The sequence below is a fragment of the Plasmopara halstedii genome (assembly GCF_900000015.1).
Source record: "Plasmopara halstedii genome assembly, contig: Scaffold_323, whole genome shotgun sequence".
Taxonomy (NCBI): domain Eukaryota; phylum Oomycota; class Peronosporomycetes; order Peronosporales; family Peronosporaceae; genus Plasmopara; species Plasmopara halstedii.
Genome location: NW_020187244.1, coordinates 1,179,269 through 1,191,301, shown reverse-complemented (window position 1 = coordinate 1,191,301; position 12,033 = coordinate 1,179,269). Strand labels below are relative to the sequence as shown.

Below are 12,033 nucleotides of genomic sequence, written 5' to 3'. Positions count from 1 at the left end.
CCAGAGCAGGAGAACCTCTTCATCCCTACCCTCGAAGGTCTTACGCTCACCATGAGCTTCCTGGGTCGGAAGGAGTCATCCGTCGTTAACGGTGGCGTCATACACGCAGTCGACGCCGACAGCTTCTGCTGTTAGATTGACAACAAAGTGCTGCCAAGTGTAGCGGGCTGCCGTAGCACTTTGCTTTGAGGAAGCCAAGCTAAGGCCACCGACCTTACGTTCTTTACAAGAACCAGTACGATTGTAGCGGATCGCAATCCGTTACCTCAAGTACTTAAAACCATAACCAGGGCAAAGGCGCTTTTTCGTTCAAAATTGAAACTGTATTTAATTGTTTTAGTTGCGGCAAAGCCGCCAACATCTCAAGCCTTAGGTTTCCTGATTAATATAGTAAAACCTAACTACTATGCATTACTATTGACAATCTTGCCACATAGCAGCTTCTTAATTTGGTGTAGCCACACCACTGTGTGATTACACCAAATTGTGTAATTCACACCTATTCACGGTCGCACCATCTTGAGCGACCCGCCCTTTCATACAAGGGTACGTGAAACCCCGTTACAGTTACTGGTACCATCTTCATGGTGGGTCTTTAAACGGGTGGCTCGCACGGAGATGTTCGCGTTCGATCGTTCATTTTTTAGGAAGCGGAATGAGTTGCATATAATGCGAAGTACAGTTTCTGCACCGCGCAAGCTGGATGAAGTACCGAAAAAAAGCTCATCTAATGCGCTCTAAACGATGAACCGTAGCCATACTGAGGAGGAAGAGATAGATTTCTTAGCTGCTGAGCAACTGTGTGTACTCGCAGATGTTACTTCGGTGTTCATACATAATATCCTCTATATTTGTTCGTTTTTTGCTTTCAGCTGAGGGTTACGAAACGTTGAGCTTCTACGCAAGAAAGCCCAACAAACTTTTAATAAAGACTTCGATTTCTTGTATCCATAGAGCAGCCTTCTGGGAGGGACCTGTGTTCTATGTCACCTCGTGGAGGTCATAGTCAATGAGCCCTCGCCCTTGTCATTGAAGAATGTCGGGCTCACAGCCCGGGGTGACTAGTACAACCCGCGCATCATTAAACCGTGAAATCAAGATAGTTTGATAGCGTCATGCAATCATGATGGATGCATGACGGTCGAAGAAAGAGGGATTGAACTCTCCGATCCATTATAATTCATAGTCGAAATAGTTAGGTGGTACGCATTTCTCTCGCTGTTGATGTATAGCGGTTCATGAACCCACATTTGAAAGTGCTTTGGCGAAGGCAGAATCCCGTGCAAGCCTTCATGCGGGATATAAGACGGTTCGGAACTGATTACAATCATATTGCTTGGCGCTTTGAATAAACGCAAAAGCAGGAGCCACAGCCTCCGTAGTGTACCCTATTTAGACGTAAAGAACTACTCTGTATCATGGTCCCAAAGTGTATATATGGCAGTGAAAAGATGGTGTAGGGCTAGTAGGGAGCGAACGTGACTGTATGTCGCAGTACCCCGTGCGGGCGGAGGAGCTGAAGGGCGACTTTAAGTTGCGAAGAGAAAAACCAGGTCTTTTACTCACGAAGTATCGGTAGTGCTGACTCAGCACTACCGTGTGGCGTGCCCATTGTGTGGAGCAGTGAATATACATGGGGACACGTCAAGAATTTCAATTTATATGTGAGCGGAGATGCAAGTGTAATCCTATGGCTGCATATTTCCTCGCACCACGTTCAAATCAATTATTTAAAGAAATATTTGAAAGAAATTGCAAGACGGTGTAGTCACCGATATGGGACGGTTAAAGAAGTTGCTGACATCTTCGTCGCTATGGAAGAAATTTGCTAGTGTGGACAATCGCAGAGCCCTGATTGCGAAGAGTGGGACAGCAACTTAGGTTAAAGGTATATCACGACGTGGTGCTATTATGCCTGCCGTGTTTGCTTCCTCGGATCGGGAAGTGCGTCATGAGATGAACTTACATCTTGAACTTTCATTTTTTGAAGGGCAATGACCCTTACTTAAGGAGCATTTTGATGTCATTGACGTAGTTTTGTGCAAAGCACGAGAAGGATTTGGTTAGAAAGAGTGCACCTACCCACTCAGCGTTAACGTTTTGTGTCGGAATCTCTAACAAATCAGCTGCGATTACTTCTATGTCCTTGACTGGGAATGAATAGAATCAACTGCTGATTGGAGGCAGCGATATGCATCTCGTTATGTAGATTATTAAAGCGGAGATCTGATGGACTGGTTGGGTATACCATAGGTACTGTCTTACTTTCCAGGAACCCTCAATCATCCAATGACTTAATCGTTGAGATCAAAACGTGGCAATGTGCAAAAATCCTTCGGCGATACTTTATCCCTAAGGTCGTGTGGAGCACGTGAAGAGGATACATTGAACATTTGCGAGCTGTGCTTGAGTGTACGCGTATCGATGAGCTGCTTGCCAATATAGATAAATATATTTTTTGCACCGGAAAGATTATATGTCTGGAAATTTCATCGGAAAGGACGTTTGTTTTGAACACTAATGGTCTGCAAGCAGTATGTCTTTTCTCATCTGTGGCAGCCATCATGTGGTTCGTTCAGTAATTTTTATTGAAGTCTTCAACATTAGGTTACTGTATGTTGGTTTGATTACATTATTGCTGTAAGACAGCAAAACTTGGTGTAATGGATAGCGAAGTAGCTGTGCGACAGCACGCTTGAATAAAACGCTATCTTGATTCCTAACCTCCATAGCTCCCTAAGCCATCAGCAACGCAGCAAATCTTGCGTCTAGCTCATACGTTGTACATATCGTGTCGTCAATTGGCGACCACGGTGACATGCGGAAGCTCAAGTTCGGGACAATAAAGGGCACATATATAATCGCATTTCAACGGCCGGCTTGTAACATACTCTAAATGTATATTCAGCAAAGATCGATAACCAATGTGCCGTGCTCTGTGAGCAATGTGGTTACGACGTCGCAGCAGCGAACTAAGGCCTTTATAGATATTCATTTTGGTTTTTACCAGCAAACCAGCATTTATATACTAGCCAGGCACCACACATCGTATCGAAATCTATAGGTTTTCCTATCTCCATAAAAATCCTAATTTAGTGCATAACTACTGGCTGTTCCAGCCACGTACTGATTTTTTTAAGTGTAACCACACCACTGCGTAAACACACCGTATTTTGAAGCTAATACCAGTGTGTGATCACACCATATTGTGTGACCCACGTAATCTATACCATGGCACGTGAAACCCTGTCACAATATATGCTTTTGCACGGCTCTAACCTCTGCTGTCAGCCAAGAAAGTGCACTGCTGGCGTTGTAGTTGGAACACACTTACTCCGACAACGCATGGAAGTTTCATGTATTAGTTTGGCGCAATATTCCATGACCGGGCGCGTCCTCGACTTTTATCTTCCTTTCAGAACCGGAAGAGTCGCCCTGTGCAATGCGCGGTGCACGATCGCGAGGGGACTGTAGCTGTCAGACAAACGGGCATTGGCACTCTTGCCAGCATTTTATAGTCACAACCCAACAGAACTACCACCTGCGCTTCGATTAGTACCGGTCCGTGCCCCTCAAAAGCTGGAAAGTGTTCGTGGAGAGATTTTAAGGAATCGTCTCGCTCTGGCTGAGAGCGGAAGGCCCATGCGAATGCATGTGTAAGTTCTCTTTTCCAGTGCAGCTAGCAACACCTGGTGGGTTGGAGCAATATCTACGACAATAGATCTATTCCAAATACATATCACTACTGAACTAAAAGAGAGAGCTAAAGAATTAGCTAACCGATAGAGGGTGGGATATAAGAACCCAACTTCTGTCGCTTTGTTTTCGCGGACTTCAGGAGTCAATTATTCCTCTATGCAAGGTGCATGGCACCCATGTTGCAAATTGACATTCCCATGTGCAAGGTGTATGACAACCCATGGCAAAGATGCTCTGACTCGTTTCCCTCATATTAAACTATGGAGACTGTATTATACTACATCATGTCTCAGTAAATACATGGGATGTACGAGCGCTACTTTCCACCTCATTAGGAGACCGCAGCTCATTGCTGCGTCCGCCCACTGAGCTTAGCTCACAACATTAAGCAACATCCTTTGCCTATTAATCTGGATGATGCCAATTGGTGTACACCAATCTAAGAAATTACATTCCCACTCAAAGAACGCAATCGATTTGCCATACAAAGAGTTTGCGCCACACGATTTTTGCGACTTTTGGCCGATCATGGCATATGACATTTCAGCCAAGATAAGGTTTGCGTCGCGAATTTGGCCTAGGAGCATACAGCAATTCACACTGTCAAAGACCTCGAAATGCCCAGAAACACTTAAAGCTCTTGCAGTATATTATTATCCCTGAAAAATAAAAGAGTACGGTATCCGTATTTTGCATCGTCAAATTAACCGCTACCAAATATTTTCTCGATTGTCGCGTGTCATTCTTAATTGCACAATGTCTTTTACTCTGAAAGGACTCCGCACAAAGCACGAGACAATGTCACTGACACCAATAACCTGGGCTATGAGCACCAAATCTAATAGAGAAACTCGCACCCTTGAGGGCTGCATTTTAACGATTCCGACCTCCACTAAATACAATAGAGCCCAATGTTTTTCGAGTAGACTGTCTTGTACCTACTGAAAATCGAAAGTTCCCGCAAGGTCACTGGTTGACCTGCATGCGGCCCGACCGCTTTTATGGAATTATCCAACCGGAAGAGAAGCCATACACAGGGTACAAATGACTGGTATTGTCTTAGTTTTGTCATCCCCCAACCCTTCACTGCTCGGCATCAAAGAGATCGCCCTCGCTTCTTCAGCTTAGTATTTCCTCGGATGCGCTAAACTTTCATTTCTTCCACTCTTACCGGCCCTCGCACCACCAGAGTTGTGCCGAGCATATATTGGGACCCCTACTGCCATCTTGAATTAGGTAGGGTGGACGCGGAATTATTGGTGAAAGCCGCACCTGTAAAGAATCTCTCATCAAGATAAGCCTCAGGGTCTGCCGCAATTTCGGTAGTCGGGGTTCTCATTTGCACCACAGTCTGCTAATTCTCTCCTCATTTGACAGGTGAGCTCACATCTTCGGGTTACTAACGCCTGCGACATCTGTTGCTTCTTCACTCCTCATGTTGGGAATGCTTCGTCGACGGAGATTTTCTAAGTAGGTGCCCATTCGTGCGCGGCCTCCTAGCTTTGAGACTGCTAGCGCTGCTTTGTCTGGGGTATGACCAAAATCATGACCATCATAATCTAACTCATCCGGTGGGGTTTTCCTTTCCTTACCCTTTTCTTTCGGTGAGAGCCGATTGTGTTTTTTTGGCACCTGTTTAAGTTTTTTTTAAGTGCTTGGCTGATGACAAGTTCCTATAAGTGCAACGGAATTGCCGTCCACCTCTCACAAATAAATTTGGACTCTTCGATGTCGGGTCAATGTACGGCAGCAGGGAATTAAGTGTAGCCTAAAGTATGTTTGCTTAACTATTACGACAGTATAGTTTACGTCTCACCTCTTTCGTAAATTAGTATACTTCCTCGATACTTCTGAGCTTCCATAAAGTCCGAGGGACAATATAGAAATGTTACCTGAAAAATTGGATAGTAAAATTTTTATTGAATGAAATATTGTTTCAGATCTGAGTCCAATAGTAAGTGAGTGGTCAACAGCAAGCAGTGGACAAGGGGCATTCATATTTGACGTTTTGCTCAGCGACTCAGACCTCTCCGCCGTAATGTCCTCCAAGATTTCCAAGCCTGAGGGCCAGACCCCCGACGAGTTTGAAGTGCAGGTTGCACAGGAGCTGTCTAACCTCGAGCAATCTGCTGCTGAAATCAAGAACGATCTTAAGGACTTGTATATCACTGCTGCTAAGCAGGTAGACATTTCGTCTGGCCGTAAGGCGATTGTTATCTTCGTACCTTTCCGCCTGCTCGCTTCATTCAAGAAAATTCAGGTTCGCCTTGTGCGCGAGCTAGAGAAGAAGTTTTCTGGCCGTCACGTAGTGATAATCGCCCAGCGCACTATTCTGGGCAAAGGTTACTCGCGTGCTAACAAAGGTGCCGGACCCCGTCCTCGCTCGCGTACTCTCTCTTATGTTCAGGAGCAAATTCTCGATGTACGTTGCCCCGTCAAGCTTTCCTTGCTGTCATTATTTTTTGCATTTAAAGTTCGATGATGGCCTCTGGGTTTACGCCACCCCATGCCGTATGCTCATGTGCTATGCTGTTATCGTTCGCTTTAATTTCAGGATCTTGTTTTTCCTACCGAAATTGTTGGCAAGCGCACGCGCTGCCGTCTTGACGGCTCCAAATTGCTAAAAGTGCAGCTAGACCCTAAGGACCAGGTGAATGTGGAGACTAAGCTCGACACTTTTGCCACTGTATATAAGAAGCTGACCAACAAGGACGTTGTGTTTGAGTTTCCAGTGCAGGAATAAGTTTGAGGTAATTAAAAGTTTGTAGGAGAACTTCCCGAACGCGGTTGTTGATTCTTGAGCAAGACGCTTAGAAATGCTTGATGTAGTGATTTATTAAATACCACTTAATTCAGGCTACTACTCTTTTGTTCAACCTTCATTACATCACAACTAAACAAGAAAGCGTTTTCATGGTTCTGGTAATAAATTTTATCGCCCGTCATCGCCATCGTCCACCATGTCTTGCGTTAAATTGTTCAAAGCGTCGATTGCTCTTACGTCTAGCATCACCACTGCCCCGACCGATAAAATTTTTGGTATCTGAGTGCAACAACCAAGTATAGTTGTTTATTAGATCAAAAAAGGAAATCTGTGCCTGATGCCTTCTTACCGCGTCGATGTAACGCGACCGACCGAACGCTTGCTTGTGCTTATTCGAAATGACGCTTTCCTCTAGCACCAAGTCGAATATTGTTCTCCTCGCATCACAGCAGCGTCCACCTAGACATTTTGCCCGAAGCTGCTTCTGATTTCGTTTTGCTGTCGCTCGCCTCACCTGACGTGCACTTAAGAATAATCCACTCATAGCACCTCGAATCATATTCGAACCAGTGGATGAAATGTTACTAATGTAGTTATTTATTATTAGAGTTTCTCTAATAAAAAACCAATGCCATCATCTGCTAAAATGATGCAAGCCTTGATATTGTTCCGTTCCACTCGGGCGACACAGCGCACCCGTGCCCTGAGTAACGTTGCCGCCTCTGTTGGCGTCATACACTCGGATCGTGGGTCTAGGCTTGCAGCGCTACGCGAATGCTTAAGTGAAGAAGCTGGTCAGGATCCGACCTCACCAGTGCAAAGGTTGTCACTCGAAGATTTCGCGTTCGACACTGAAGTCGCGCCCGGCGTCAAACCTTCGCGCAAGCCTAGTGCATCTCATCGAAAGCCGAAGTGGTTGAATGCGCAGCCAACAACGGGGGAGAATTATGAGCGATTGCGCTCGACCGTCAAGGATCTGGGTCTAAGTACCGTGTGCGTGGAGGCCAAATGCCCCAACATCGGCGAGTGCTGGGGTGGTGGCAAAGATGGCATTGCAACTGCCACTATAATGCTGATGGGGGACACCTGTACGCGCGGATGTAGCTTTTGTGCCGTTAAAACGAGTAAGAAGCCAAAGCCATTGGACTCTGAGGAACCTGAAAAAGTGGCGGCGGCTATTGCTGCCTGGGGTCTCGACTATATCGTGTTTACAAGTGTCGACCGAGATGACTACGAGGATCAAGGTGCTGGACACTTTGCTAAGACCGTGCGCACACTTCGTGCCAAGCTACCAACGATCCTGATTGAGTGTCTTACACCCGATTTTACGGGCAATGACAAGCTTATCGATCAGGTGGCAACTTCAGGCCTTAATGTTTTTGCTCACAATCTGGAGACGGTCGAACGCTTGCAGCGTCGTGTGCGTGACTATCGCGCCAATTACAAGCAGTCTTTGCACGTACTAGAGCGTGCAAAGGTGGCTGCTTCACATCTTCTGACGAAAACGTCACTGATGCTTGGAGTAGGGGAACGCAATGAGGATGTGTTCCAGACGCTGCGTGATTTGCGCAACAGTGGTGTGGATGTCGTGACTTTTGGTCAATATCTTCGTCCAAGCACTAAGCATATGCCGGTCAGCTCCTACGTGTCACCCGACGCATTTGCCGAGTGGCAGAAGGTGGCCGAGCAGATGGGGTTTCTTTATGTCGCTAGTGGCCCAATGGTGCGCTCTAGCTACAAAGCCGGTGAATACTATATGAAGAATTTGCTTAGGATCCGCAAAGAAGAAACCGCAGCATAAGATCGTGTGTGTAATAAACTTGTGCGCAAAGCATCAGAACGGCCTGCAAGTCGTTTTGACACATACAATTATCAATACATTATTCTATTAGATTTTGCAATGATGTTTAATGAATTCAAATTAATGCCTGCACTAGTGACGCCGTTACTAGAGACCGTGTCACCCCCGTGCATGCATCTGTGCAGAGATCGACTGCCTCCTGCAGCTGCGTGTGATGAATCTTGCCAGACTGTAACATGAATGTTACCCGTCCCACCGACGGCATGTAGGCCAGCGCCAGTTTGCCCTGACCGGACTGCTCTTCTTCTTTAAGTGGATCAAGTAGAACTGTTCCATTTACAACACCCTGCAGGAAATTAATCATGTGAATAAGTTTGCTATCCAGACATCTCAAAGCAACGTACCGCGCTAGACGCCGTGACCACGTCGTACATCTCCACAGCGGCATCAGCCAAGGCCAAAGAGGCACAATTGATTGAAGCAGCTATTACTCCACCATCATCTTCCAGGACAGTCAGAAACACAGACAAGACGCACTTAGGCAGCTTGTGCAACATTACGGCCGGGGTCAGTGCCTCCTCCAAAATGGCCGACAACTCCATCTCGTCCGAATCCTGGCCACGCTCCCGTCTCGTCATCTCTTCAGCAAAGGGCGCAAATTTGACGTCGCATACTAATTGTCCGTCCTTACTAAACTCTCGGCGCGGGCGCGTGTCGTTTCGTGGGCCGTATACAGCACAAATTACGCGAGTGCGGCCCAGTTCTACATATGCTGATCCGGCGGCGCCACTGACGGCGTCCAGCTGCATAAAAGGACGACGCATCTCGTCGGGGCTTACACGGACCGTATCAGGGCGCTTAAGTGGTGCATCATCCTTACGCGGCTGCGTGGGCTGCGGGTAATAGCAGTTTTGCATCTCTCTGGCACGAGTGGAGCACAATGTATTGGAAAAGGGCATTCCATAATTCCTACACCAATTACAAGCAATCATTTATAGCATATCTAGTGTAAGGTGCAAGGCACAAGAGAGACAATGGCAAAGGGAGTGAAGGCTAAAGAAGCATCTGCGCCTAGCCCGGAGGTGCTGACCGTCCCCATACTGGAGACCGTGAAGGCTGCACAGCTGCAGAATGGCCTTCGCCATCGCGACTTCCAGCGTTACCGCCAGTACTGCACGCGTCGTTTACGCCGCATCCGCAAATCAACGAAATTTACGCATGGCAAGGGCAAACAGTATATGAATAAAAAGGTGGACATCGAAACGGCTACTGAAAATCGTTTGTTGTATTTACCACTATACAATGCTGAGCGTGCCTGGGGATACGCTATGCAGCTTAAGGAAGATGACAACTTGGACAAGTCAGAGAATGGAGAAGATGCCAATTCTCGAATAAAATTTCACCTGAACGGGCGGCTTCGCAAAGCTGCAGAATGGAGTCAGCGACTTGCTGAAATTTGCGCGGTTCGTGCCGATGTTCGCACGAGTCTCGAGGCAGAGGCCTACGCTGCCTATATGGCTGGCAACTTGGCCTTTCATCGCGAGGAGCATGTACTAGCGCTCGACAAGTTCAGCACGGTACACCGCATCTACACCGACCTGTCGAAAGTGGGCACGTCTTCGCAGAAGGATCTTTTCTCACGCTCTGCCGATGAGCTGCAGCCCTTTATTCGATTCTGCGAGCACCGTCTCGCGCTTCGAGGACGCTTAGCCAACTCGACGGACACATCGTCGCTGGAACTCCAGTCAAGCGGCGATGGGGCTAACAACGCTCTTCTGGAATCGAAGATTGATCTGGTTCTTCTAGAGGCACGCAAGCAAAAGGTGGCCAGCCTTGGATTGGTGGAGTGGAAGCAACAACAGCTTACGGTGCCGACGCAAGAAATTGGGCTAGCAATTGTGCGCACAACAGAGCTTGCTGCCAAGTTAGACGCAGCGCTGGACGATAAGATGCGTGAAACGCGATTTCTTGATTTGCTTAGTGCATACGATGGCTTGCTGCAGGCGCTGAAAAGCGCAACGGCGAAGCTAGAACAGCAGGCAAAAAGTGGCAGTGCCCTGGTGCATTCGGACTTGGAGCTTCTGGCTGCATTAGAGGAGTATGCACGATTTAATAAGCTAGTCAAACAGGTGGAACGTCAAGTTTTCGTGTATCAAACATTAAAAAGGAGATTTTCGGCGCAGCAGGCAGGCGAACTGATACACATTCTGGACATGTTGGTGCAGACTGTTGGCGATATTTTGTTGATACCTGGAATTCGGGAGCTGGAGCAGCGACGTGCGGCGCAGTACAGTTCCTATCAAGCTGTCTTTCGTGCATGCCGTGCTTCGACTGTCGCACAGACGTACCTGCAGGACAAGAAATTTGCTGAGGCGAAAGCATTGTATCAGTATGCTTTAGCTTTTTTAGCTGACGCTGAAGAGATCTTGGCTGCTCAACCGGCAGCGAAAGATGATATACTGCAACAGCTGACCAAGGAAATGCACGTAGAGCTTTCTGGTGCTGTGAGCCGTACTACTGCGCAAAGTTTTCTTGAGTCTTCCACCCGTGCCGATGTCCTGCGCCTTGAACTGGAACAGCTAGAGGTGACAGCCGGAGAGAAGGAAAAGAAAGTAAAGAGGCGCAAAACACGCCAAGTCCCTGTTCTATTGGATCGGCAGGATAAGTTTGAAGCTGGCTCCATTGACGGCAATCGCGAGTTGGTAAAGCTACTTCCTGAGTTTCGTCCAGTGCCGTGCAAGCCGCTGCTATTTGATATGGCGTATAATGAAATGGAGTTTCCTGACCTGACGGACCGCACTAAAACTGACGCCGAGAAGGCCGCCAACGTGGCTGCGACAGAAAAAGAAGGCGGTGGCGGCTTGTTTGGCTGGTTTAGAAAGTAGAATTATCAAGTCAGTTGGATGGATCTGTAGTCACGACATGTTACAGCTTAAACATCATCAAATAAGGTGTTCTTACGCATTATTCTTTATTCCTGGATTAAAATTTTCAATTGTTGCTTTAGTTAATCGTCCTCTTCCTTTGCATTTACAATACGCTGTAACTCATGCTCAAACTCGCGACGTTCTCTCGCATCAAGCTCCTCATCAGTCAGTGCCGGCGACACACGCCCAAGTAAGCGAAACCAAAGTGGAAACCAGATGGCCATGTAAGCTACCCAACGGTGAATTTGGTCAAAATAATTAGTCGCTTCGTAAAAGATGGTGCAGGCCACACCAACTATGCCAAAGATGAGAACGTGGTGACGGTCCTGCAATGGCCCAAAATCTGGGATATTGTCTCTATTCCACGGTGCGACAGGGTCGAATTCTTTGCGGTATGCGGCTTCTTCTCGCAAAAATTCGGTCATGTTTGCCTCTTCTACCAACGGCTGATCATTAATCACTCGGCGGGACATGTTTACACAATGTAAGGCATGACATCATGTAATAAAATGATTGTTCAAATTGGCGAAAAATGTAAGTAATTGTACAAAGTTTACAATTGTAGAAAACTCGTCAGATATGGAGAAGTACACTCGGTGGGCGGATCTGACGACGGGCATCAATCCATTCGTACCCCAGCGTCGGCGTTTCCAATCCAACTGGACAATAACTGTTTTGCAAATTGCTTCAGGATTCATCATTGCGCTCGCACGCTGCCCAATGATTTTAATTGTCTTCTTTGCGCTCGCTCTTGTTAATCTCGTGGTATCGATCCTGGCTGTAATCCCGTTTCTAGGACGCTTACTGAAGCGTATATCCGAGTGGCTGCTGTGCTCTTTACT

General features: G+C 47.0%; 8 protein-coding genes across 8 annotated transcripts; 4 read left to right on the top strand and 4 right to left on the bottom strand.

Annotated features, from left to right (window-relative positions):
* Nucleotides 1-3,381: 3,381 nt before the first annotated feature.
* On the top strand, nt 3,382-3,660 carry PHALS_08734 (uncharacterized protein; the record flags this gene model as incomplete). The annotated part of the gene is made up of 2 exons (XM_024724135.1): nt 3,382-3,449; nt 3,519-3,660. 2 exons carry the CDS (start codon nt 3,382-3,384, stop codon nt 3,658-3,660), a joined length of 210 nt encoding a protein of 69 aa, XP_024575043.1.
* A 321-nt stretch (nt 3,661-3,981) lies between these two features.
* On the bottom strand, nt 3,982-4,229 carry PHALS_08733 (uncharacterized protein; the record flags this gene model as incomplete). The annotated part of the gene is made up of 2 exons (XM_024724134.1): nt 3,982-4,064; nt 4,151-4,229. 2 exons carry the CDS (start codon nt 4,227-4,229, stop codon nt 3,982-3,984), a joined length of 162 nt encoding a protein of 53 aa, XP_024575042.1.
* A 1,508-nt stretch (nt 4,230-5,737) lies between these two features.
* PHALS_08732 (40s ribosomal protein s7) lies at nt 5,738-6,467 on the top strand (the record flags this gene model as incomplete). Its single annotated transcript, XM_024724133.1, has 3 exons — nt 5,738-6,121; nt 6,254-6,349; nt 6,432-6,467. The coding sequence occupies 3 exons, from the start codon at nt 5,738-5,740 to the stop codon at nt 6,465-6,467; spliced, it is 516 nt and encodes a 171-aa protein (XP_024575041.1).
* A 164-nt stretch (nt 6,468-6,631) lies between these two features.
* On the bottom strand, nt 6,632-7,022 carry PHALS_08731 (uncharacterized protein; the record flags this gene model as incomplete). The annotated part of the gene is made up of 2 exons (XM_024724132.1): nt 6,632-6,742; nt 6,813-7,022. 2 exons carry the CDS (start codon nt 7,020-7,022, stop codon nt 6,632-6,634), a joined length of 321 nt encoding a protein of 106 aa, XP_024575040.1.
* Nucleotides 7,023-7,091: 69 nt separating this feature from the next.
* PHALS_08730 (lipoyl mitochondrial) lies at nt 7,092-8,264 on the top strand (the record flags this gene model as incomplete). Its single annotated transcript, XM_024724131.1, has 1 exon — nt 7,092-8,264. One exon carries the CDS (start codon nt 7,092-7,094, stop codon nt 8,262-8,264), a length of 1,173 nt encoding a protein of 390 aa, XP_024575039.1.
* Nucleotides 8,265-8,379: 115 nt separating this feature from the next.
* On the bottom strand, nt 8,380-9,181 carry PHALS_08729 (exosome complex exonuclease mtr3-like protein; the record flags this gene model as incomplete). Its single annotated transcript, XM_024724130.1, has 2 exons — nt 8,380-8,610; nt 8,669-9,181. 2 exons carry the CDS (start codon nt 9,179-9,181, stop codon nt 8,380-8,382), a joined length of 744 nt encoding a protein of 247 aa, XP_024575038.1.
* A 117-nt stretch (nt 9,182-9,298) lies between these two features.
* On the top strand, nt 9,299-11,149 carry PHALS_08728 (signal recognition particle 68 kda protein; the record flags this gene model as incomplete). Its single annotated transcript, XM_024724129.1, has 1 exon — nt 9,299-11,149. The coding sequence occupies one exon, from the start codon at nt 9,299-9,301 to the stop codon at nt 11,147-11,149; it is 1,851 nt and encodes a 616-aa protein (XP_024575037.1).
* A 122-nt stretch (nt 11,150-11,271) lies between these two features.
* PHALS_08727 (uncharacterized protein) lies at nt 11,272-11,664 on the bottom strand (the record flags this gene model as incomplete). Its single annotated transcript, XM_024724128.1, has 1 exon — nt 11,272-11,664. One exon carries the CDS (start codon nt 11,662-11,664, stop codon nt 11,272-11,274), a length of 393 nt encoding a protein of 130 aa, XP_024575036.1.
* Nucleotides 11,665-12,033: the final 369 nt, after the last annotated feature.